The sequence below is a fragment of the Equus caballus genome, chromosome 5 (assembly GCF_041296265.1).
Source record: "Equus caballus isolate H_3958 breed thoroughbred chromosome 5, TB-T2T, whole genome shotgun sequence".
NCBI lineage: Eukaryota > Metazoa > Chordata > Mammalia > Perissodactyla > Equidae > Equus > Equus caballus.
The window spans coordinates 21,827,779-21,855,155 of NC_091688.1; the positions used below are offsets into that span (position 1 = coordinate 21,827,779).

At 45.3% G+C, this 27,377-nt stretch overlaps 1 protein-coding gene across 1 annotated transcript in view; it reads right to left on the reverse strand.

The window, feature by feature from the left end:
- The window catches only part of SMYD2 (SET and MYND domain containing 2), a 48,604-nt gene that overhangs the window by 2,379 nt on the left and 18,848 nt on the right, over nucleotides 1-27,377 (reverse strand). The window contains exons 2-11 of the mRNA XM_023640734.2: nucleotides 27,298-27,361; nucleotides 18,202-18,312; nucleotides 15,703-15,763; nucleotides 14,880-15,004; nucleotides 9,669-9,736; nucleotides 6,982-7,084; nucleotides 4,458-4,568; nucleotides 3,638-3,758; nucleotides 2,473-2,647; nucleotides 245-353 (exon numbers count right to left, since the gene is read on the reverse strand). Of these exons, the coding sequence (XP_023496502.1) occupies nucleotides 245-353; nucleotides 2,473-2,647; nucleotides 3,638-3,758; nucleotides 4,458-4,568; nucleotides 6,982-7,084; nucleotides 9,669-9,736; nucleotides 14,880-15,004; nucleotides 15,703-15,763; nucleotides 18,202-18,312; nucleotides 27,298-27,361 (1,048 nt within the window). The remainder of the gene's footprint in view (nucleotides 1-244; nucleotides 354-2,472; nucleotides 2,648-3,637; nucleotides 3,759-4,457; nucleotides 4,569-6,981; nucleotides 7,085-9,668; nucleotides 9,737-14,879; nucleotides 15,005-15,702; nucleotides 15,764-18,201; nucleotides 18,313-27,297; nucleotides 27,362-27,377) is intronic.

Genomic DNA, 27,377 nt, shown 5'->3' on the forward strand with positions numbered 1-27,377 from the left:
ACCCCTCTCAATGTGTACACCCCTTTCCTTAGGGGAGGGCTTGGATACAAACCTGGCAAAGGCTTGATGACCTTCTCCACCGCCGCCTGCTCAACCCACCCGCTCCCACTTCTCTGGCCAGAGGGTGGGTCAAGAGCTGGTCATTGTCCACGACCTCAGTCACTCAGCCTTATCAGGCATGAAGGAAGGATGCTAAGGAGGCCGGCCGGGCACTGGGAATCCCAACCTCACGTCACCGACTTACTTTCTTCAGGGCTTTCTCTCCAGCAGCTTTGTTTTCCAGGCCCATGTACAGTCTTCCTAGCTTCAACCACATGGAGGCCACGTTGAGGGAGTACAAAGGATAATGCTTACTGGAAGAAGAGAGAGGACAACAGGCTGCCTTGTCAAAGGCCGCCAAGCAGCGCACAGGCCACAGCAGTCAGCCAGTGGCTGCCGAGCGCATGGCCACACTCTCCACGGCAGCCAGGCTTCTCCAAACCCTGGGAGGCTCTGGGTGGAAGGTGTGGATGGTTCAACCCTGTCTAACCACTTCTAACCAAGGAAGTAGATGCACCTCATTTTATGCAGTTTGTGAGTTTCTGAAAAGCTATATAAAAACTGCAGGAGAAATCCTATACAGAAGCATTTATAAAAACACAACATGCAATCCCAGTCCCAGAGTTTTGTTTCAGGTGCACCCAAAGCAGGGCACTGGGAAAACATCTCTTAGAGTACATTCCCTATTTATGAGGACCTTAGGTCTAGCGCCTCCTATTAACAAGGCAGTATACTTTAAATATACACACGCCAATATGTCTCAAGACCCCAGCTTCCTCTCACACTCTCTGATGTCAGTTGGTTTAGCAAAACTATAAGCTCTCTGACATCAGGAGAACTGTTTCTTCTAGATAGTCTCTCTCTCTTGTCCACTGAAGGGCTTTACATACACAAGGTATTCTCTGTCTGGTTTTAACTGAAGGCTGACTGATGGTGCCTGCCTAGGAAAGAGCCATTCCCTAGGAACAGAGACCAGAAGGCAGCTTGTGGGCAAGAGAGTGTGTGAATGTGTGTGTGTGTGTGTGTGTGTGCGTGTGTGTATGTGTGTATTGGAGGTATGTGTTTACAGGCTGGTCTGTACTGCTCTACCCTCAAAATCCATCTAAAAGAGACATGTTGTAGCTGTATGCCTGGGCAGGGGGCAGCATGCTGCTTGGAGGAAGCCCTGGGGCCAGTGTCCCCACAGAAGGCCAGAGCTGGGCCTCCAGGAGGGTCTCACTTAGCTGAGGAAGGCTCCAGCACTGCAAGACCCTGCTGGGAGAGGAACCACAAGGCTAAGATGAGCTCATTCATTCTCATTCTCTCTCTCTCTCTCCCTCCCTACAGATCCCACAGAGGGAAGTGTGCATGAGGCTAAAGGACTTCCTCACCCACCCTAAGAAGAAGGATAGGCTTTGAGATTATCCCCAGTGCAGCAAACTGTTTCTAAGAGCAGATTTTAGGATCTCGATTCCCCTTGGGCTCCCCCTGCTGACTACTCAGGGCAGCGAGAGGTAAGTGGAGGGCGACTTGGCAGTGGCAATTCAGACTAGGCACAAACTTCACAGTCCCCAATCTTAGAAGGCAAGGGAGTACTGAGGGCTTCTCAAATTCATGAGAAACACCTGGGGTGCTTCTGGAACACAAGGATTACGGAGATGATCACAGAGAATCTCTAATGTCCAGAGATTCTGATCCACTTGGTCTTGGGGAGACCCAAGACAATTCATAAGGTAAATAAATGTGTTTGACAAGCACCCCAGTGACCCAATCTCGGCCATCCCAGCCATGAAGTAGCTAGTCAGAGCCAGAGGACGATGCCACGACCTCCATCTGTCATCTACTTTCAGATTTAATAACCCTCTCAACAAGAAACTTCCCCGTAGTTGATATTCATTATTCCCATAAGTTAAAACCCAACTTGTTTTATTCAAACCTAGGGGGGATACTGAATAACCACAGCCAACCCAATGGTCCCAGAGTTTCTCCATTTGCAAACTGGGCTGCAATTTTTAAAAGCACAAGGTGGGGAGAGTGTGAATAATGATGGAAAAGCAGGGTTTTTGAGACCACTGCTTACCAATTAAGAAGTACCATTTAACCAGGAAGGCATAGGAGGGAAAAGAAACCAACTGATGGCTTTTTAATACTGGTCTGAACTAACCACTAGGGAGATAGCGCCCCAGATAGATCCTGGGGGAAATCCTGCCCCAGCACCCCCTGCATAACTCAACCTGCCTCCATAGGTGTCTCTTCCAGATGGTGGAGGAAACAGGCTGGGCCCGATGGAGCAGCACCCTGCACTGAACCTCCAGATGTGGGTGCAGAGAAGAGAAAGCTGTTCTAGGCATGTTCCAACACAATACGGTCAAGAGGCAAGACAGCCAGGGTACACATTCCAAATCACCAAATTCCATTCCATGCTAAGATGATGGGAACAGCCACTGCAATCACCTGTAGGGCTTAATGATTTTCTGTCCGTATCTCAGGGCTCCTTCCCAGTCCTGCATGTACAGGCAGACGCCCATGGCCTGGTACATCATGTGCAGCATGTACACGTTACTGTCCTCGAACACCGAGCTCATCTTCTCCTGGCTGAGCTCGCAGATCTCCAGCAGCTCACTAGGGGGTGCTCTGGAGTCAAGGAAACGACAGGCCGGGCCCACCTGGCTTGCAGACTTCCCAGGACTGCCTTCAAGGAGTTATTTCATCCACTCTGCCCCTACCCTCACCCTCCAAAAAAGTAAATTACAGAAAGCCAAGCAAAAGTGAAAGGAATCACATTTTTCTTGAAGAAACAAACTAGGAAAAATGGGAAGACCTCAGCTGTTAAACACAACTCAAGAATTTCAGCCACAGGGAACAGACTCGAGTTCTGCTGTAAACATGGCTGATTAGGGTCACAAATCTTCAATCTTCCAATTAAATTTAAACCCTCACCCAAGCTGAGCACTTTAGCTGAAGCATTTTTAAGGAAGAAGTCCCCACCACGGGAAAGCTTTTTTTACACTGAGAGAAAACGTGCCTTTCTCCAATTTCCTTTTACTGGTTTTAGTTCTTCTCTCAGTAAAAAATCGCATGCCTTTTCAACACCCAAGAAAATGCTATAAGGTAGTGGTTAAGACTATAGATTGTAGTAGTCAGCAGACCTGGGGCAAAATCCTGGACCTGCCATGGTAAACTCTGTCCCTTGGGCAAATTAGTTGCTAGCTAAGAGTCTGTCTTCATCTGCTACAGGGGGACAGAACAGTCCCTTGTGAGTGTCCTTGTGAGATGAGGGGAGATAATACTCAAAGCCCTCAGCGCTGGGCCTTCCCCCAAATAAAATACCCAATAAAGGAGGGCCTTCAAGGAACTGTTCTCAACAGTTTTAGACAATAAAACTCTCCCGCTACATTAAGCTCCTGACCAAACTAGTCAAACAGGGAGAAGTAAGATAAGATCAACATCATAAAACTTTGATGTGGTTGACTCAAGTCATGGGGAGTCACCAAGTCTTTACACATTTTACTAGGAGACATTCTTCCTTCAAAATGCAGAATCTTAAACCCATCTTTCTTTGGTTCCCTCTTCCCAACTCTCCAACACCCCTGTAGCTGAGGGACACTTGAAAGGATATATTTGTAGTGCTTGGCCCTCCGGAACTCCTCGATGACATTGCGCGCATATCTGACCATGTCACGGATGGCTTCTGCCTTAGGGGGATCAGTGAGCTTCCGGATTTCCACCTTGGCCTTATCCTGAGGGAAAGGTCCACAAGTGCAAGGGCATTACCTCCCACGAAACCAGACTGATGGGGAAACCTCTCACATAGCACATTTTCCCAAGCAGAGGTAGAGGCTTGCCCGTTCTAAAGTTACAAAAGAACGACAGGAAATCAGGCAAGGAATCCAAGAGAAATTCAAAACTCCACTACCTTTTTACAAAAACAAACAAATGTATTAATTTTCTAGACAATCCTTATCTAGGCAGGACACCTAGGCCATGTTTCCGACGAGCAGAAATGTGTTAACACATCTACGAATCAAGAGGAGACAATAAGGAGAGGAGGCATCGATAATTTGGGCAATGTCACATAATTTGGGCAACGCCAAAGAATCCGCATATTTTGGTGAATAGGCTGGAAAGCCCGAAAACGATTTTCATGTACTTTTTCCCTTCCCTCTCTTTTGAGCAGTCATTTCTTTTCAAGAAATAGCCATTGGGCAGATCCTCTTCTTATTTGTACAGTGTAACAGAAATGTTTTCATCAGCTACGAGGAGCAGGTTGGAACAGAGACCTGATCTAACCGGATCCCCCTGGCTGTCTTAGTAAGGTGGGTTAAAGGGTCAAAAATACCAAAGGAGGAGACACCCCAAGTCAGACAGGGGCGATCACATGGCAGAAGGTCCTGAGACACAGAGCGTGGGCAGCGCCCTGGCCGGCTCAGGGGGCTCACCTTGTCCCTGGTGGTGCACTCCTGGCACTCGCAGGTGAAGAAGTAAGAGTCTCGTAAGCGGTCATTCCTATCTTCTGTTGGGTACAGGAGATCAATGTAGCTGGTAAAAACCTAAGGGGGTCCAAAAAGTTGACACCTCAGTCTGCTGCAGGTAAACTCGCTCCCTGTCCTTCCTCTGGCTCCGCCAACATCTGTGGTGGTCTGCTTGGAGGTCCTGAGGAGGACCACCGCTCAGGATACGCTCTTTACTTTAACATGCCGAATTCCTTAAACTCAGCAGCCCCTTGGTGTTGCCCTCCTTGGGGTGGACAGATAGGGCTTCTCCTCCCACCTTCGGCAGAAGCAAGGAGTCCCTAAAACAGTAGACTGGAGTAAAAGCACCCTCGCCTCTTTCCTCCCCAAACTTAGGGACGTGGAGAGGAAGCTGAGGACCTGTCCAGCAGATGCCTTTGACTGTGTATGAAAGCAACGGCCGCCGCCCCGCCACCATCCCCGCGGCAAAGACTCCACTCAGCCTTGGAGTTGGCCCTGCGCTGCGTCTGCCTGGCTTCTATTTAGCCTCTTTTAGTTCACAGTCAGGACGGCTCAGATGCATTGCTGGGTGGGTCAAGGGGGAGCATGAACACACACATACTGATATGTTTCCTTTTCTCCTTCCACCAGCTGGCAATGGAGCAAGAAGCTCGGCTCAGCAGGTTGGGACAAGTCAGCATGCTGCTTCTAGGACACAAGCATGCTGCTGCCTTTCCCAGCTGGGCCCAAGAGCTTGGAAAAGTCTTACCTTTGGGCTCCTGGGTCCTCCCATCTTTGCTTTTTTTCCTAATGGGGTCTATAAGAGACTTGGAGCTTACGGAGGAGGCTGGCATTAAACTGCCCATTATCTTCTCATGGGGATGGCTTTGCTGCTCATCCCACACCATCAGGCAAATGTCTGACTGAACAGATGGATGTCACACAGCTGTCAGCGTGCCAGCAACCTCGGGCACTGGCAGGCAGCGGGGGACTCCCAAGGGGCTAGGTGCTGCTCACAGGTGCTGCCAAGCTCTCCCTCACCCAAAGAGCGGTAGGGGAGACCTTGTGGCTCTTCTGACACCCTGGGGAATGAGCTTCTTCCTCTTTGAAGGGCGGGTCACCCCCAAAGCAGGGACTTCCCCGAAACGAGATTACTGCATTTCAGATTTGTGAGAACACTGGGGCAAACCAACAGGAGTAAGCTCTCCCTGCCTCCCGTGGCAAGAGCCTGCCTCAGTTCTTTGAAATGACTGACGGACACAAAGTGCAGCAAACAGAAGGGCCCAGAAGATGGCGACAAAGGCCGCTCAGTGTCACTGCTCAAGGTCCAGACAGAGCCAGGCTAGGTGACTGACTGCTCGTGTCTCCAGTCAGCCCACAGGAGCACGGGGGCCTGGTGACTGACATTCTGATTATAACTGTCTGTTCTAGAGGCATCAGGGCAGTCTCCACTATACATTTGGAAACCAAGACACCCAAACCCAAATCGGGATACCCTCACCATGATGAATCTAGCAACAGGTAGAAAGTCTAATGTGAACACTGGGCTTCAGGTCCCGGGCCAGCTGTGGGTCAGTTAACAAGTTCCAGAGAAAGTAAGACCTTTATCATTTAGCCCACTGATCATATTTAAAATTTAAAATACCCAGACATGCACTCACAATAGCATTAAAGATTATTCAACTGAAATTTAAAGTGTATGATGATATTCCCTAAAAATTTACGTGTCCTGCTAGGGATTTCATTTATCACACATGGAGCAATCTGCCAGGCCAGCCTCTTCGAGGTGAGATGTCTCCGCGAGCAGTCATAGAATCACAGCATGGGAAAGGAAAAGGGAACCACTGAGCAGGGGACAGAACACCGGGTCCTCTCCACGGCCCTAAGTTAAGGAGGGAAGCTAAGGGTGCCTCTTGGCCACAGCCCTACCAGTGGGTACAACCAGCCATGAATGCCCTCCCTAAAAGCCAAGCTCTCCGGAGTTCACGAAGTGAAATGCTGATGTGTTCCTGGAGTTAGAGCTCTTCCACCTCTGCTGAGGTGCTCTTTCTCTTTTAGATACAGTGCTTTTGACCTTTCTTGGGGAGCAAAACAGGCCAAAATTCACTAATCCAAAAGAAAAAAGAGCTCAAATTGAATCGTTTGGCAATAGGAATACCCAGACCCTGAAGAGAATCAAATATTTCACATTGATCATTTTGGCAGTCTTCTTCCTCTATAAATCTCCATAAATCCTTGTGAGGAATTTAATTCAAATTTACTCTTTCCTGTTTTTTTCTTGGCCAAAGATGGAAATGGCGAGCACCAGGCGGAAGACAAAAGTCTGGGACTCTGAGCCACAGGCCACAAATCTGAGCATCAAGCCTGGCGGGTGTGAGGATGGACACAGCGTGACTGCTGGAGCCATTCACAGCCAGTCTTGTCCGGTGAGGCTGTGCTGGTTTTTCTACACTGTCCTTTAAAACAGCTGTTTGAAGCACACGGCCACAGCCACCTTTGGCCACACACTCACCTCCTCTCCTGGGTTGATTTCCTGTACAGCTCTTACTTCTGCCAGGGTCCCCTTGTAGGTCACAATGACATTGGGGCAACAACTATGATTCATCAGTGCAACACTGTCAATCAGAAGAGAAAACCCAATATTCTCAGTGAGGCAGACAGACTGTTCAGGTAACTCCTTGGCTACTTACTTGCTAAGTTACAGGAACTGGGTTTTTGCAAGACATTAACAAAAAAATCTAATATTTGGCCATCGTATTTGAGGAGGTGGTTCTGCATGCATTTATAGTAATATCTAACATCTTAAACTTTAACAATATTGAAAAGGGAAATGTGCAATTCCAAATGGTGACGTCTAAACCAAAAACAAAGAGCACACAACAATAAAAACAGCAGAACAACAAATCCCGCAGAAATTCCTTCCTGTTAGAGGCAGGACTCAAAACCCAACTCCTGCAGTGAACTGCTCCTCCACCGTGCAAGACAAATGGGTTGTTATTTCCAAGCACTTTTTATAGTAGTGGATTATTTCTACCATCTTTTCTTCAGATGTTGAGAAATCGCCACGGTGGGAGATGCCAGCTTCCTAAGCGAGGGCTTGTGATCCCCCCAGAGACCTGGAGAAGCCCATCTGAGTCTCGCGGCACCTCAATTTCCTCATCTGGAAAATTGGGACACCACTGTTCCTGCTGCTCGCTGTCTGATTTTCAGGGCCGGCGAGGATAGAGAGATTCGCCTGTGCGAGGGGCTTTGAGCTTTCTGATTATATCAAGGTCAAAGTTCTGAGAACAGAAATTTCTAAACTACAGGGGAAAAGTGCTTGATCTCTGAAAATGCTGCCTTTGAAATCACAAGGCCGCTATGATTTCAGCCCAAAGGGATTTTTCCCCCAATTAAAACTGCCTGGAAACTGGGGCTCATATGGGCACTCACATCCATATGTATCACTGCTCTGGTGGCCGGTGTCACCTGCCTGAACCCTCAGTGACCAAAACCCCTCTCCTGTTTACCCCCAAAATACAAAAAAGCCAAGGAGTTGCAAAGCCTGATGAGGATGAGCTGCCCTGGGTTGTCTGGGTACGAGGGGGAGCCGTCCTCCACCGTGGGGTTGCTAGAGGGCTGAGTGACGTTAGTGGCTGGCCGTGAGCCTGGGACAACATGTAGCAACTTCCTTGTTTTGTCTTTGGGGATGGTCACCTCCGCCCTGCATCACAGCCCACCTGGCTCCCTAGTAAGTGGTGCACAGGGAACCAGACCCTAGGAAATACACAAATGCACCCAAAGTGGTTATTAACGGAAAAGCAGATTTCTAGAACCATCTTGCAGAAGTATTAAGTAACTCATTTCAAGACAGCTCCTCCATATCTTTTTAATGAAGGTGGGGGAAAAGGACCATAAGGCAAAGAACCTAAAACAACTCATGCTCTTGGTATCATTATTGTCTTGGCCATCATGGAAAAGGACGAAACAATACTGTAACTCTTATCCTTTCTTTCCGTCTTTAAGATACTGAGAGCAGAGACATTCCAGAGTTCATTTCAGGTTGTCAACAGGAGCCTTTCTTTTTTTCTTCTTCCTTCTCCCAGGGCAAAAGTTCAAAAGAGCCTTTCTCAAAAATACTTGTTTCCTCACTATTGGAATTCAAACTGCAGATGACACATTTTGGCCATAGGCTAGTAATATTACGTGAATAAATTTTTTTGTTTCTCTGGTTCAAGAAAGCCTATGACAGCTGCTCACGAGGCACAGAGCTGTACAGATCCATCCTTATGTTTCAGACCTGTACAAGGCCCAGAGCTGGGCAGCAACAGACACACACACACCAGGGGCGCACACATCACCCATGGCTAACGCACGGGTGTTAAGAGTTTCCTCCATCTGCTTCACCCAAAAGCCAAGGGGTCCTGTAGTACATATTAAGCAATTCCACTTTAGATGGAACTAATCCACACTGTGGATTCATTTAGACAAGGGATGCAGGAAGGGTTCCTCTGCTCCATTTGTAAAGAGGGGGCTTGATTTCAGGCGACTAAAGCGTTTTGAAAATACCCTTTCCGTCAAAGAGACAATGGCAAAGCCATTCTTGGCAATCTACTAAAGTCAGAGCCATAAAGATCTCCGTTTGTCAACTGGCTAGCCTTTCTTGAATTACTTGAGTATTCCCGAAGTAGAGAAAAAAAATCCTATAGTTCTTTGAAATTTTCCCCTCGTTCACCACTTTAGCATATTCTCCCTCCAAACTGTGCTGTGTCTATACTGGTATTTTTCAAAAACAACAGATGGAGAAGAAGCTCATATATTCCCTACAGAAGCCTATGGCCAATTCTTGGTTGCAAATTACTGTTTTACTTTTGAGTAAAAGAAACCCAAAGATTTCTAGAACGACAGATATGCAAAAAGCAAATTTCTCAGCAGGGCATGGGCTGTTCCTTCTGTGCACACTTTCAAATATTCTTTAATAACAGCTCTCTGCCCAGCAGGACTTAACAAGCAACTGTTCTCTTAACTACTACCTTCGGATCCTTAAATGGAGGGGAAATATTCTGAACTCTGGCAGAATTAAAAGGGCGTCTTAATTCACTTGGACTTTCATGTCTACCACACGCAGTTAGGCAGGTTGTTTAGAAATTTTTTACAAAAATCAAATTAGTGTTAAAAATAAAAGTAAAAAGACAAGAAATGAAGTCAAACTCCGCTTACTCGGGAAATATGGCTGATCCCAAATGAGAAAGTTCTTCGTCTTCGATTGTGAAGCCATTACAGTTAACCTGCAGTGAGGAAGGAGGAGAAAGAAAGAGAAAACTGAGCTAAAGCTTCTCTCTGGCTAGAAATCATTTCTTTTATTTTAACAAATTAGCTAGGAAGATGTTCTGGTTTAGCGATCGTCAAACCTTTCTTTTGGCCACAGTCTCCTTTGTTCAAACAAACTTTAACCATCAGTCACATGTGTAAACAAATAAAAGGATTGTCAGGGTTCAGGCCCTCCTTGGTCCAGCCTTCCCACCCACGTACACACAGTGGCCCAAGAATGCCACAGCCCCCTAAGGCTCCAAGGACTGAAGTCTGCATGTACGCATGGGAGTTAGGGCACCTGCGGTCTAAGCCCAGTTATGCCACAGATCTGTCATGTGATCTTCAGCCCATCACTGAGTGCCTGTCCTCGATTTTCTCCCGTTAAAAAAAAGCCACTTAATCCCCTGCCCATCTCATCCGGTCAGGTAGTAAATATGAAAGCCCTTATACAGCTAATCTAACTGCTCTCTATCCCCTTGAGAGGCAGAGAGGTCAAGGGCCTGAACTTAAGGAACTCAGACCTTTATTTCACATCTCAGCCAAATCAACCACTGGCCACTTTCTCATCCTTGAAAAGAAATGTTGCATTGAAAAATACCAAAGGCAACTCTCACTGTTCTGGAAGTCTAACTTAGAGCTAGCAGGCTAACAATTAGTAGTATACATCCTCAATTTTATGTTGTTCCATAAATTCATTCTTTCCGCAGACATTCATTGAGAGCCCTTATGTGCTGGAGGCGCTGTGCACAGAAGGATGAACGGGCCCAAACCCGTGCCCTCAAGAAACACCCAGTCTATTGGGAGATAATTCAGTGAGTGTTTCTCATTTGTATCTGAAATTTCAGAGTTGGAAGGGGACTCAGTCTCTTTACTTTTGAGATGGTGAAACTGAGGTCAGAGAGGAGCAGTGACTTGCCCAAAGCCTGGGGTAAACGCTGAGAGCCCTGCTCCTCCCCAGCTGCTGTGAAGGCTGTCTGTAAGGCATGTGTGCTGAACGATTTCATCCTGTGGGCTGGAACCATGCTCTTCAACACAGGAGAGCGCACTGGCACACTTCAGGCCAATGGATGGACTTTTTAAAATCAACATCCACGGAGCATTTATTCTGGACCAGGCACTATGCTAGGTACTGCATACTACCTTCTCATAAATCGTCAACACTACCCTGGCATAATCCACTTTACAGATATGGAAACTGAGGCTCAGGGAGGTCAATGATTAAGTAATTTGTCCAAGGCCATATAAGTAGCCAGCGGCAGAACAGGAGTCAGAATTCAAACTAGACACTCTGACAGCAAAACACAAATGTTTCTTTCCACTACACCATGTTTCTTCTAAAACTGTTCTGATCTATGAACGTCCACGTGGCAATTTTACTTAAAATTAAAGGGCCAACGTCAAAGGCTTGGAAGTCTTGGTACACAGAGAAGTAAAGGCTATGATGGGTTTGACTTGTACTTTTTACAATTCAACATATTTACAATCGTGTTTACCATTTTCAGCACAAAAAGAGACGATCACTGCAGGTTAGCAGAACCATACACAGCCTTTGTAATGCTGAGGGGCTAAGCATTTTCTAAGTAGAAAACTTAGCATACTGTTTTTTGTGCCAACTTCAGGTACCCTAACTTATTCTGTCATCAGGACATTAACCAGTTACCATTAACCTACAGCCATCAATCAACATTAGGTAAGGGTATATGAGGATATTCATTCATTCACTAAAATCTACTGGAGCAAGAACTATGCGTCTTGCACCTTACTAGGTACTGAATGATCCATATACGGCCTCAGACTGGACACTACGATGCCTCAGCAGTGTCTGGTACCCACGAGAGCACAACAAATGTTTGCAGAATGAAAACAATGAATGAAAGAATTTAGCAACAATTTTCACAACCAATCAAGGGACAGAGCTCCTGACTAACTCTAAGGGCTGGGAGACTTTGCCTCTTCGCCTCTTAGCCTCTTCCTCTGCATGGAGCCCAAGTGGACCAGCCTATGACTCCAGATTCCTTCAGGCTCGAATGTTCCGTGACCATCGGTCGGTTTATTCCCTCTGCCCTCCTCCTCTTTCTGTGGAAGAGTGAGGGTGTTACTTCATAAGTAAAGGCTCCTGTAAGCACAAGTGTCATCACTGTTCCTTTCTGGGAGGTGGTGATGATGTTTAAGCCAAACTGCATAGCAATTTGCCTGCTAGAAGGAAAGTGAACCTGCGTGTTAAGAAAGATGCATGGGCCATAAGCCTTTTTTTCAAGTCAAACCAGGCGTAAGTGCTTTGCTGAAGCTATTCTCATAATTAGCATTTAGACTAGATGTAGGCTGCACACCAAAAATACATTTCCCAACCATGCATATGTTCCCAGTGATTAAAACGCACCTCAGTGCTGTCGGAGGAGGACGGTCACCTTCTGCTGCCAGCTGTTGCTGGGCCACAAGTTAACCCACAACACCCTCTCATGAACCAGGAGGAGGAAAGAACTGAAAAGCTGGAACAGCGGACATGCAGCTGGGGGCTGAGGGGCAGGACCAGAGGGTGGCGTGGGGCTGGAACGGCATTTTTCATTTTTGCTTTAGATTTTTCTTTGGGGATACAGAATGCCCCTTTCAAATTTACATAAGAAAAAAGATACATGCGTGTGTGTATGTGTGTATATACAATCTCAGGATGGATATTATGATTTGGTAAATATAAATATAAAGTCTATAAAGGAATTAATTATCTATAGTTATATCTGTGTGCGTAGGGGTGTGTGTGTCTTTTTCCTGGATTTTCTGAGTCAGTCCAAATTTCAAAGACTCTGAGTCATTTTCACCACAAATATACTTCTGCTTGTGAGAGAAGCGCCTTGATTCTTGGTTAGGAAAATATGGGCCCACATCTACTACACCAACACTGAGAAGTCCTGTCAGCAGGCGCTTCTGTGCTGGAGGAAAAGTGACCTTTTTTCCAGAGCTAGAAGTAAAGAGACCCTATATTTATTTCTTCTCCCACATAACCATGCTTCATCTAATCCAGAAAAAAAAGTCAGGTATCTAGTTTTTAAAAATATATAACAGAAGTCAATTCCTGAACCTTCCACTCTCACCCAAATCCAGCGTCTGAGGACACTTAGGCAAGTATGATGCAAATCCAGGATGATAGGATGAAAATCAGGAAGGTTTCTTATCACTTCTAGTTTAACACTTATAACTGGGACCTATTTTTCCTTTTACAAAGAACGGCATTTTTTTCTGATTATGACAGTCACACGACAGAACTCTATCTATAGAAACATAAAGTCTATCAAGGAATTCACCAAAAGGCTAACAACGGTTCCCTTAGAGGTGAAGCGGGTGGGAGAAGGAATGCAGACTCACTTCTTTCTCCTTTATATGCGTCATTTTTAAAGTGGAAGGAAGAATTATGAGTGTTTTTTTTTTTTTTAAAGATTTTATTTTTTCCTTTTTCTCCCCAAAGCCCTCCCGGTACATAGTTGTATATTCTTCGTTGTGGATCCTTCTAGCTGTGGCATGTGGGACGCTGCCTCAGCGTGGTCTGATGAGCAGTGCCATGTCCGCGCCCAGGACTCGAACCAACGAAACACTGGGCCGCCTGCAGCAGAGCGCACGAACTTAACCACTCGGCCACGGGGCCAGCCCCTATGAGTGCTTTTTATCTTTTTCTTGTTTTCAGTGTTTTCTTAAGTTATAAATGCTCATTGTAGAAAATCCAGAAAATCATCCAAAGAAAAAAAGGAAAACTTTCCGACAACTCAGAAGATAACCAACTGTGAACTTCCATTTAATCTTTTCCTAAGTATATATGTACATTTTTATATTATACACATTTTTTATTCTGCTTTTACATTTAACGTATCATCAATGTTTTCCCATGTCTTTAGACATTCTCTGAAATATAACTTACAAAGGTTATATAACTTTCCACCATAAGGCTATGCCATAAATTATACACCAAACTCCTACTGATGGCCATTTATAATATTTCTTTCTCTTCTTCTTTTTTTTTTTTAAAGAACCCCACAATACAAAATTTGTGTGCCAATCTCTGACCATAATCTCTGATTATTTCCTTAGGACAGGTTCCTGGAAATGGAATTACTGGGTCAAAGCTTATTCTGCTCTAAGTCAAAATTTGTTCTAAGACAAAAATATGTAAGGACCCACCCAAGCTCTTATGTTTCTAGAGACTGAAGTTTCTGGCAGGGGAATGTAGCTACTTGCACCCATCAAGCAGTACTCCAGTATTTCTCTGTCTGGGAAGGTCACCTTCAACTGGATGCCCAGCTTGTAGGGGAAAACACAAGGATGTATGAGGGAGAGAAATCCAGTCTGGCAAGTTGTGCCAGGAAGGGCCACTCTTGAAATAACAGGGAGACTGAAACAGCCAGATCACGCATTCAGCCGAAAGGTGACACCTGCTCCTTCTTCCCTTGTCCTAACAATGTCCCAGCTTTGGCCTTTCCACACGGCTGGTTTCCAGTTCTTCAGTCGCTTTTAAGTTCCTCTTGTCTAGAAGCCTCTCTAATTTTTTATTATATCTGATTTTGGTAAACCTAGGCTTCTCTAAAGGAAATTTCTTAGCAACCGTCAGGAAAGACTTCAGGTATTAGACCCACCTGGGCTCCTCTCTATGGTGACTATCTATCCTAGGGCCATCAGAGAGAGCCTCCCACTTGGGGACATCTGTATACACCTCTGCTTTGTCAACACAGTGGTGGGGGGAGTAAAAAAAAAAAGCACGACTGTCAGAATGGAAGGTTTAAGAGGAGGAAAGTAAAATGTAATGTAGGCGCCTCAAATGGTCTTCTCTTTTCAAAGATCTTACAGCACCGGGGCTCCGGCAACTCCTCTGTTTTTATAAACTCTCCAGCAGCAGCAGAAGCAGAGGCAAACTTCCTATGCTCCACCCATCAGTGAGGGCCAGCCGAGAGAGGACCTGAGCCGCTCAAGGTCACCTAGCAGGCTAAGCAAAACAGGGTCCAACAGGTCAAGAGCCTTGTCGTCAAGTTGATCCCATCATTCTATTTCCATTCAACTTCACTGACTGTGTGCTGGGGAGAGGGGCTTGGAAAAGGAAAGGCTAGACTAAGTGTTACCTGATGCTGACCTTCTTACCTGAGCAAAGAGTACTACCAGGCTATCATTGTCAGGGAATTCAAGGTGCTTGGAGTAAAAGTGATGGAGAGCGGCAATGTCACTCTGAATCAAATCCTTCTTCTCATTGTCTAATTTCTCCAGATCTGTGGATGAACAGTCCGTTATTCACCAGGTAGAAAATTCTTGATTTCTAGCTACATCCTTTTTTTCACTTTAGTAAGTGGCATGAGGGGAAGGAAAAAAAATGTAGACCCCTAGAAAATGTTCTTCCCATCACTTGGTCTAACTGATATGCCCTGAGGGAAGAAGGGCATGCCATTTCTTTCTCCTCTTCCTCTGACAACTGGAAATCACTCAGCACATGAAATTTCAACTGACCATTAGCAATGAGGTCAGGAATAAGTGGCAGTGACTGATAAACAGCTTCAGTCTAGTCAAGGGCCCCCCAATTGGCCGTGGAATCAGTGTCATGGTCAAGAAACTGGATGGCCCCTGATTTAATGCCTTTCATTAAGGACATTAGCTGTTTACAGGACTGCAATTCAGCAAAGGCCCAAAAATATTCAGCATGCCAGGAGAGCCAGCAGGAGATAGCTTGAGACGCAATCCTTCATCCTGCGAGTTCCTCCTTTCCCTGAATTATTTCCTAGTAATCCTGTCAACTCAAAAAAAAATTATAGTCATTTTTCAAAACAGCATACAAATCTAAATAAAAACTAATAATTAAGAAGTCATCACCATCACTAAGAATACAAGCGACCCCTTTCTTCCTTCAGTCCCGCCTAATCCACAATAAATGTGTGGCTAAAATAACTCCTCAGCCAGTCACAGGAATACTTACGTGATTCAAACTCCTTCACAGCTAACAGTTTCTCGGAAGGTGTTCTCTCGGCATGGATTTTCTAGTAATTGGGGAAGAAATCACGCAGATACAGATTTTAACAACCAGTGCAGAAAGTGGCACTTTCACTTTTACATCCACATGAAGAAAAAGCAACAATTCTCAATGAAGTAAAGAAGGCCATCCAAGGAGTCCGCCACTGGGGCCCTGAGAGTGTTTGCCCAACACCGAAATCCAAAAGACTCTTTTGAAAAGCTTTTTAAAGTGTCTGCCGCGTTCCTACCACTCTGATAATGCCCTGCACACAGTAGGCTCAAAAATGCTTGTTATGGGAAAGAACACTGGCTAGAAAACAACTTTTTAGGGCCCCGACTTAAAAGGACTGAGTCGGCAGATGAACCATCCTATTTATTATTTCTCCTTCTAAAAAGGAACAAAATCAAACCCCCCATCCATTTTACACTTTCTTTAAGCATAGGCTAAAATGATCTCAAATTCTGTGTTTCAAAAAGAACACTTTTGGTTGTATCTGTGAGCCCGGATTCACTTTAAACGTGTTGCTGGCTTTGTTCTAGACACCCCAAGAGGAGCTAACAATAGTAAACCCGCTAGGCTTTGAGGACATGAATAAACTTGGTGTTGACAAGAGTTCAAAAGCAGAGCTCAAGAGCTGGCCCGAGGCCGCGTCTTTGTAATCTGGCTATTCAATTTGGGGATACAGGTGGTCTGGCAGGGCGCTCTCACCTCCCTAGTTAACATGTTAAGCTTCCCCTTGGTAGTTGGGTAGCCTGTCTCCCCTAATCCTTTGCAAGCTACTAGAATACAAATGGTCTGCTTTTTTAATCATCAAGTCCTATAGAGATGAAAAGATGGCCAGGTAACTTTCCATTTAATAGACTATTAGTAGGAGCAGTAATTATAATAAAAGTTGAATGAAACTGGTATAAACTCATCATAGCATTCCGACCTCCCTCCTGGTGCCAAAATAGTTCAATAGTTCTTTTTTGGAGTCGAAATCTTCCATTCACGGGATACGCTCCATAAGATTCATAAGTCATCTTGCCTGGGGAGGCTTTTCATTCAGGAAAGTACACCAGCTTCTTCTGAATTCTTACCCTCAACATTATAAATGACATCAATGAGTTGGGGGTGGGGGAACCAGCAGATTGGTCACTCAATGCTCCCCAGATGCTCAGAGATCTAATCTGATGGTTTATTTACCCGATGCCTCACCCGATCACACCAGTTCCTCCTACCCCTTCCTTCTGACCAAGGACTCCGCACGTATTTAAAGATAATTGCTACTGAGGATCCCAAAGTTAACCTCCTCCAGGGAAAACAATTCTGATTTTTCGCTCTCACTTCACAGGCAACCCTTGAATGCCTTCGGTTACCCTGAGCTGGTGAAGTGGCATTTCTGCAGGCGCCTGACCCAAGCTGAACAGAACGGAACAATGACCTCAGAGGTCGGAAATGCTTGACTTCTGTTTATGCGGCCCAGGATCCTGACTTGGTCTGGGGACAGCTATGTGCTACTCATTACCATCACATTTGGCTTGGATAAAAAACAGAAAATTGTAAAGGTTGGGGAGGTGGCAGGTATAAAGAAGATGTGGATGAAATTTCAGCTTTAAAAGACTGACAGGACAGAGGCCTTCCCTACTACTAACTGATTATTAGCGAGCACCTCCAAGGAGAGATACCTCCTAAGCACACGGCCTATTTCATTGGGTCACAGGGACAAGTCCTATGGGGTTTGGAGACCGGGCATCACATTATCATGTGATCAGTCAAGACTGACCAAACCCGGGAAGGCAGCCAGCGCCGCATCATCTTTGGAGGAACTGTTTGATGCCCATTGTCTGTGCCCACCAGAGGCACTTCTTTCTTTCCTCCTTCTTCTTCCTTTTACCCTCTTCCTCTCTCCCCTTGCCTCGATTTCTACTTTTCCACTCCTTCTCTTTTTTCTTCTTTGCATATGCCACGCTGGTTGTTCCATCCCACTCCTTGCCTGCCTAGGCACGAGCAAGCCAGGAGACAGGGAAGAGAACGACATGGCAGAGGATGGTGAGGGGGCGGGAGGGGAGTGGGCAGCATGCTCTCTGTCAGAAAGAAAAGGGGAAAATCTCGAACCCCCGCAGGCCGGTCGGTCAGGTTCCCTAGGACGCTCTAACTATTTTCATTCCGGTTTCCATGCCTTGAAAGGCCATATTTTTCTATGTAAACCTGTCTCATGAAAAGCTCAGAATTTAATGGCTGTGGCTATGTTCCTGGCCTGGGACAGGCGACATCTTAGTTGCACAGGGCAAATTCAAACCGGTTTATGCCTGGAGTGCTGTTCCCACCCCTGTCCATATGGATGTGACAGGAAATAGAGTCCAAGAATGTTTGAAAGAATGTTTCACAAGAGATGATCACCATAAGTCAGTTACTCATCTTTCTGACCTTGAAGAAAAAAAATAAAACAAAATGCACTTGAATATGATCCCATTTCCTCACCTGTTTGGCCAGAATCCTTGCAGTTAGCCTTACGGTCTCTGAGGGATTCCAGTTCTCCCCAAAAACAACCATGGGAGAACATTCCAGCTTGTGCATGGGCCAATCTTCTTTCTGGAAAGGTTAAAAAAAATTATTAAAAACACACACACACTCTGGAATAAAGTGCAGGAAGAGAGGACACAGTAAGTCCTCCTAGTTAAGGTCAAGTGAAATATGTTTCCTTTTGGAAAACACGACGATGCTCACAAAAGCTAGAGAGAAAAACATCCTTTAAGATAGATATGGTTGTTTAACCTTGACTCGGGCCTGGCCAAGGTTGTTGGGATGAGAAAATGTGCTTTGTGCTTTTTCATCAAGCATCTCATGTCTTTCATCTCGCTCCTCATTATTCCAAACAACACATATACATTTCCACTATCTGCGGAAGTTGTCGACTCATAGGAGTGAGTGATTTGGGCATTAGCCATTGCTTTGGCTCTGCTCCCTTACAGTTGTGTTCCGGCTCTGACAGTGGACAGACCCAACAACTAGTCCCCTTTTATAGGTGACAAAAATGGAACACAAATGAGGGCTTTGTCAAGGGCTCTCAAAGAATCCGTTATGGGCACCTACTGGGAATATCTAGGAACACAGACTTCCTAAAGATTCATTTGACCAAATAGGAAAACGATTTCTTTCTATCACATGCCTTGAAGCTTTTATTGCCCAGGTTGAAGGGCGAAGGATGTACACTCGTGACTGGAAGGGTGGAGACGCCATCAACTGAGACGGGGAAGGCTGAGGGAAGAGAAGGACAGCACGGGGTTGCGGAGGCCGGGAAGAAAGCGCTCTGAGGCGGCGGCCGTAAATGATGATGCTAGCGCTGGTGACAGGGTTAGCGTGGGATGCCTGAGAACTGATGGCACATCATGGAGGTCATGGCTGACTCTGATAAAAACCAGTTTTGGTGACATGATGAGGATGAGAAGCTGCTTGGAGTGGATTCAAGAGAATGGGAGGAGATGTGGACACTGGGAGAAATGGGGCAAAGGCACAGGGGACGGAGGAGGGGGAGTTATCTTTGGGATGAGAACTATCAGAGCACATTTTGGTACTGATGGGAGTCTTTGCACACTCTCTCACAGTGGAATGGGGTACTGCCTTGTTCTTCCCTCAGCCTTTCCCATCTCAGAAAACAGCAAGTCCATTCTTTCAGATGCTCAGGCCAGATATCCACAGACTCCTTGCCACCTCTCTCTCCCTCACACTCCGCATCCAGCTGTCTGGAAAATCCACCGTCTCTGCCTTGAGAACACATCTAGTCTCATCACTTCTGACCACCCCCACCTTCCTACCCTGTCACAGCCCCGACGCCTCTCATGGAATTAGCCCTTGCCTTCTACCCAGTGCCCACTTCTGCCCCTGCCCCCTACCAACTGTGGTCAGTAGAGCAGCCAGAGTAATCAATCCTATTCAACAAAACTCAGATCATGCCAGTTCTCGGCACAGAACCATCTACTGGCTTCTCACCTCAAAGCAAAGGCAAAGTCCTAAAACTGACTTACGAGGCCACACAAGATGGGAGACCCATCCGCTCCTCTGACCTCATCATCTCCTACCAGGCTCTCCCTCGCCTCACTCCACGTCGCCCACACGGTCTCCTTGTCCTTTGAACAAACCAAGCACGCCCCTGCCTCAAGACCTCTTACGATTGCTGTACTTCCCAGCTAGAACCCTCTCCCCCTAGATGTTCATATCGCTCCGTCCCTCACTCCTCCAGGTCTTTGCTCCAATCTCACCTCTTCAAGATACCTGCCATGAACACTCAGTCAAAAACAGCACTCTCCCCATCACTCTCCGTCTCCTGGCTTTGTGTTTCTTCTTAGTACTTCTCACCGCCTGATATATTACATTATTTATTAGTTTTTTGGTTTAGTATCTGTCTCCTCCCATTAAAACAAAGGGACTCAGTCTCTTTCGTTTGCATGCATAACCCCAGAACCTAGAACAGCGCCTGACATTTACCAGGCACTCAGTAAAGTTGTTGAATGAATGAAGATGTCTCCCTCCACCCTCCCCTCCACCCCCATCCCAAGGAGGAAGCACATGATGCCACTAAGTGATTTACTGAAGTATGTACATGGTACAGAACCTTGGCTCAAATTCTGTGCCGAGATGTTCTGCAGAGTTCAATAACGCTGTGCCGAATATAACTAAGAGCAGGGAGAGGAAGAAATGACAAGACATGCACAAGGAGAAGAGGATCTGTTTTTAGCCAAAGTCTAAAATGACAGCACAGTGATGAGGCAAAGAGGTAGGAACAGGTGGGTCCAGCTCCCTGCAGACAAACCAGCTCCCTCTCCAGATGCAAAGCAAAAAGGAAAAGACAGAGGGCTTCAGGCCTGGGGATATCTGAGGGAAATGGAGACCACCAGCCGGGGACAGATGGATAATTAACATCTATGAACAATCGTCCGCTATGACCCGGGAACTCGAAGAGAAGGGCTTTGCAGGGCCTTTAAGATGCTGGTTTTCTAAATTATAGGTGGTGTCTTTGGTGTTTAACAACCATGAGCTCCTGGGAGAAAGTTTAATATTAACCTTTCTTAATATGATTCAGTTATTATTTATTAATAGAATTAATTTATTAATATAATTAATATAAAATTAATGTTAATATAAATAATACAATGTTGACATTTATTGATGCAAATGTCCTCAAAGGGAAGAGAGGCTAACTACAAGGAACGCTCTGGGAGGAGAGCAGAGTGCTGTCAAGCAGGAGGACACCGTTCTGGGGCTCTCAGGAAACCTACATTCTTATCCCTGCTCCTTGGCAAAGAAGCTACATGACACTAGGCAGGACTCTTAATCCCTGTGCATCTGTATCCCGGGCTGTAAAGAACATGATCCCTAAGTTACTTAGCAGGTCCGGAATCCTGAGTCTAGGATTTTACACCTTCCAAGAGTGATAATCAGACACATAGATTGAAGAATACCAAGAAATGCAGGACCTTCAAACAGGGATAACCAGGCATTTGTGCAACCATAAAAGGTCATTGTGAGCATCCAGTAAGCTCCTCCACGAGAAGCACTTAGAACAGCGCCTGGCACACCGTGCACTCTCAACAATGTTGGTAACTGTTCATTTACTGGCTCATTCATTCATTCAATAAGGCCTGCAACGGACCCGAGAGGCACGGATGGGAGATGAAGTCTCTGACTTTAAGTAGTTTCTGACTATGTCAGAACACAAGGTCGAAGTAAGACAACCTGTAATGTCCCACACACAGCAGTTAGATCAGAGAGCTGGATAAATTCAAGGAAATGCAGAATGACGTAAGTTGTTCAAGGGAAATTCACCAGGATAATAAATTGTCACTTTCTGTTGGAAGGTGATGAGAGATGTGGATTAAGGGAGGATTGACAGAGCTGTATCACAGGGGCACTACTCAGCTTAATTATTAAAAAAGAAAGGTAGAGGAGGATGGCGTCTGGAAGAAATGTCAGATAGGTTCTGAGCAAATCTCAACACACCTTCTTCATTCATACAGATGGTTCGCACATCTTAGAGAAACTGACGGGCAATTTGCCCATAAGAAACTACAAACAGCTTGGACAAAATTGAAAAGGAATTTCAGCCAGCCTGATGAATAAGAATGAATGTTATCAATTTATAGTTTGTTTTTGTTCTTGTTTTCTTAGTAGTGGCAGTTTCTTTGTACAGAGAATGGTTTTGCAACACTTTATGCTTTTTAAAACATTTTTGTCAGTTTTTCTAAAACTTTTTCTACTATGTTTCTTCAAAAGTCAAGCTATTACTCCTGCCACGATTGCAATCTTTATAAAATTTTATGTAAACTTGGATCCCATTTTCCAGAAAAATAATACAGTCATGCGCCACATAACAACGTTTCAGTCAACTACAGACAGCACATATGACAGTGGTCCCATAAGACCAGTACCATGTCGCCTAGGTGTGTATGGGCTATACCACCTAGATTTGTGTGTAAGGACACCCTATGATGTTCGCACAATGAAATCGCCTGACGATGCATTTCTTGGAATGTATCCCTGCTGTTAAGCGACACGTGACTGTATATAAATAAATGCATACATAGGAAGGATTCAGAAAGACAGCCGCCAAAGTGCTACCAGTGATTTTCTCTGGAAGGATAAGATTATGGAGACTTTTTCTGTTCTTCTTTCAGTCTGTACCTTCTGATTTTTCTATAATGAGCATAGATGATTTGTGCAATAAACAAACAAATCTACGTAAAAGTAAGACGGAATTTTTTTGTATCCTTTATAAACTTCTAATTCATTTTCAGCCACTGTAATAACAACTCTGCATGATTTTGCTTTTTGTGCTTGGACAAAAATGCTTAAAGATGCAGAGAGAGTTGCAAAATTGTCTCAGGGTGTACCAGCATCTCCCACACTGGAAGAAAAGAGTGATTGTTACGTCCTCCAGTTTTCTGCTAAGCAAATGATACATTGTCTTCCTGGAGAAGCAGATCGGATTTTTATTGTGAAGTCCCCTTTTCTAACTCTTGCATTCGGTGTTTCTCTTGTAATGGAGCTTCCAAAACAGACATAGTCTACTTGTACACATGCATATGTGATTTCCTGAAATGTGGAATAGCATGCATATGTGATCTCTTAAAATGTGGAATGGTAAGAAAATGCCACAGGATTTCTGCTTTCCATTACATTACCTTCGAGAGGAAGAGTGCAAAAGGAATCAGGTCCATACAGACCAACTCACACAAAATGACTACTGTCACCGAACCCCAGCATGAGGACAGAAGCTTTGTTTTATATTTCCATAAAAGAGTGATGGGATTCATTCATTCATACACATTTTTTCCTACCAGTGACGTTAAACACTTAGAAAGAAGAGTGGCTTGGTTGAGATGCTTCCTATGTCTGGGTTAAGAGACCAAAGCTAATTTAACGAGGATTAGACCTACGACTCTGGCCCCACTCACTAACGACCCACAACAACGACAAGGTCATGTGAGCATTTCTCAAACATCTTCTACATTTCAGTTATTTTCTAGTTGATCAAAGTCAAGAATTTTCTCACATCTTGAGTCACATGCTCCTCACACAGGCTTTTTTTATCCCCATCGGGGCACGCTCCTTCCTACTTCCAAAAGCACACTCATAGCCCATGACCTCCATTTCCAAAACACAAACAGATTTTTTTCTATTTGTTAATGTTTAAAAAATAATACCCTACATGCAACCCTAGAATGTTCTCCTCCACAGCGATTCCTCTATACAATAACTCTCTAAAACTATTCTCTTGAACGTGTCATGGTACAATTTAATGAAGAAGTGTGAATAACACACTTAGCTTTCTAGGCATATTTATAAAAATAAATAGAGTTCATTAAAACACACAGGTTACAAAACAAGCCTAACTAAAAAGGAATTTCGATTTCTTTTATATTTCCTCCCATTATCCTTTCATGCATCATCAATTAAAATCTTTCCTCTGGCAGGATCACACTGAGTCAAGTGAATGAAGAGGGAAGTAAACAGGACGAGACACCTATAGTCAGATTATATAAAATAAAGCAAAATCCTAATGCACCGAAGATAGAACAGAATAAACATAGTGACTGGGATCTCCCAAGATGCTGTATTCTGTCGAAACAGGAAACCCTCCAGGAGGAACGTGTGCCTTGGCCCTCTTGGAGAGGTTTCTGGCAAAGACAACAGCACTGAAGGGGCTCTTGGATTTCACGTCCATCAAAGGCCACTTCTCTTTCTTTTGACACATTCCCTCAGCACCTCTTCTCCTGGACGGCCCTCAGGACTCCCAAGCAGAGCGATGGGAAGTGGAGAAAGCCCTCCCCTAGCTACAGTCTAGTCCCAGTTCTGCCACTGTGTGACCTTGGGCAGGTCACTCAACCACGGTGGACATTGTTTCCTTATCTACAGATGAGTTGGATCTGACAAGCTCCATTCCAACCCCACCATCTGCTGTGTGATAGAGACCACCTGTGACTCCAGGTGGGGGAGGTCGACCTTTGAAGAAGGCCCAGTTAAGCATGGGCAGCTGAAGGCCGTGCTTTCCTAGGGGAAGAATCACTCAATCACCTTCCTCATCACTGCTCTTGTTTTGTGACACATTTTATCTTGGAGCAGTCTCCACTTTGATCCCATCCAAGCATTCCTTTAGGCAGAACCCTGAATACATTTTTATCTGGAGTAAATGTCCCAGATTCCTCCCTAATGATTTTACGTATGAAGCCCTTGTACAGCCATTTATTCCTAGGCATTTACTTTTATTAAACCTTTATGACCACTCTCTCTCATTATCATACACTGCCCTGCACTTACGTAGTTCTTCAGTACTAAAGGATGCAAAGCCTTAATGGCCATTAGCCTTTTCCTTCAACAATAGGAGACAGATGAAACTTACAGGTCATATCCTGCCTGTCACCTCTAGAAACAAGGGGCTCCAGGAGCTGTGTTATCAGTTGTCCTCTAGGAGGGTACTTTGATCACCAGAGACTTAAGAGAAGCATAGAAACATTGAATTGCAGAAGTACACTCCAGGGCTGAGGGAGCGCTGGCCCAGGAACTGGATGAGTAGCAGGGGAGAGTCCATATCATGAGCCTGACATGGCAAACTGTCTTGGCCTAAGGCCTTTGGACACAACTTAGAATCACATGACTCTATCCTCCATCCTGGGCTTCCTCGCTACCCAAGAGATCTCACTATAATTTGACCACCTGTACCATTTGTCTGTAGGGGGAGAATGCACGGATTGTCAAACAACACTGCGTGCTGTAAAGTAATAAACGGGCACTTGTGGTACTTACAGGTTGGTGTATTTGGTGCATGTGAACCTCCCAAGGGAAGGCACCCCTCACTGTGTGCTCATAAACGAGGTTTCTGAGTCTGCAAACCTGGGAGACTAGGTCCTAAAGGCAGGGGAACCACATGGCCACCTCCAAAACCCCAACTTCAGACCATGATATTTCATCAAAATCATGCCACCTAGTGAGGCCTGATGAAAGATGGCTTAGCAGCACACTCAGGACACCCAGAGATAGCTCAGCATCTCATACATTCTGATGTTTTATATTAATGCAGACTTCATAGTTAACCAGAGAAGTTAAGACTCATTTTGTAATTAGCGTCACTTACTCTATAACGTACACCATTAGTGTTCTCAAGTTCTTAGAATCCATCCATTCTCTTAGGTTAAAAAACAAGTCCCTTAAATCTAAAGTATGCTGTATACTTTATTCTTTGCTTGAAGCTAAGCTTCAGCCCAGCCTAAATTATTATAATATTATTTTTCCTGTGCCCTCATACCCGTCCACAACATCACAGTGTATATAGAATTTTCTTATCTATCATATCACTAGGTCCTTAGAATTCATCAGGATGGGCACTATTGTCTTCATTTACATCTGAAGAAACTGACACTCAGGGATGTTCTGTGACTTGCCAAGTTCATAAGCTACAGGGCTGGGATCCCCTCCTCCTCCTATTCCATGTTATATCGTCTCGACTGTATGTGATTTATTATCTTGCTTCTCTAAAGAACCAGAACACAATGAGTTAATTTCTCTAGACGTGTTTAACTTAAATATAGAAACAGCTAACTTATCAGGCCTGGAATCAAGTCACGTAATTCCCAAGGCTCGCTCATCTCTCCAATGCTGCAGCAATCTAACCCCAGAATGCTTTCTCCACAATTGGAGGAGCAAAGTATGATTTCGTCTCTTCAGAAGAAGGCATGCTCCCTGAAAACTCAGCGAGGAGCCCACTTAGATTCTCGCTGTCACACAAGCTGGCAATCTCTGGAAGCCTGCCGTGGGAGACACAGGGAAGTGGACTGTGCATGTGGCCTTCAGAGCCAAGGAAGACATTCCCAAGCCAGTGGCTCAGCCTGTGCCTGATTCTGGCAAGGAGCTGTTGTGACCAGAGCTGTTGTGGCCGAGCTCTACGGTCAGATGAGACATCAGGCTTAGCAACGTCTCCCACTGCTAAATAAGGCTCTCTGGGGACTTGTGGAGGCCAACTGCACAGGGAGAAGAGAAAGAAAACAATGAAATAGTGGGTAATCAGAAGTAGACCAGGGGTAGAGCTGGTAGGGGAGGTGAATGACACCACGTACGGGAAGAAAACAACATAAAAAGAGGTACAGATATGCAGAAAACCCTTCCTGTCACTTAAAGCCACTGTTTAATAATATTAGTATTTCCCAAAGTATATGAATAGGTTTCCATTAAAAAATAGACCGGGGAGGGTTTACGGAGGTCAAAGATCATATTCTCTCCAAATTCAAATCGTTAGAACACGGAATGCATTTTCTGTGGAATACCTCTGAACATTTGGTGGAACTAGCATCTAGTAGAAAAGTTTGGAAAACACTATTCCTAGTTCCTCAAAGAGCCTAGCAAGAGCTCCTGCAGACTCCTCCATAAGCTTCCCATTCCCGCATTAGAGGATTTCCTTGAGACTTATCCACCAGACCAGACGAGCCATGGTGTGCACACAACCACCTTCCTGAACCCGCTCAGCCCCCGCTGCTTCCGAGGCACTCGTTCCAAGTACGAGTTTAGAGCAGCCGCCGTCTGGCTCTACAGAGGCTGTGCCAGGGGCTCCCCTAAGTCTAGCTGGAGTCAGGCCGGGTCCAAACAGCCCAAGAGTGACGTGTGGCCTGCTACAGGGATTTATAAAAATACAGGCCTGTGTCAGTAAAAATTTTAGAATTTTAAAGATAGCATTTCAACACTTTTCACTTGTCATCTCTGCATGTTCCATCTGTTGCTGGCAGCCTTGGGGGCAAACTGTCAACCTTGGTAATATACCTGCCTGCATCTAACATGGCTCTCCTCCTACTTCTCCGGCACCTCATTTTTGGTCCTGCATGTGGCCCCAAAATGTTACTGCTTATCACTGGCTGCCCGTTAGTCTTGGGCCAGCACCCAGGGGTATCCAGCCACATCCTACGCCACAACTAAGCTTTCCAGCTCTGGCTGCAGGAGGGCGCTGGGGAACGCCACGACAAGGAAGAGGAGGACGTTGGGGTCCGGATCCTCCGAGGAAACAAGGCCCTCCCTGCCAGGTGGCCCAGCACCTACCTGACACTCCACATTGCAGTAAAATGCCTGCTTGCATCTTCCACATTTGGACAATCCTTCTTTCCTTAAAAACAGAAAGG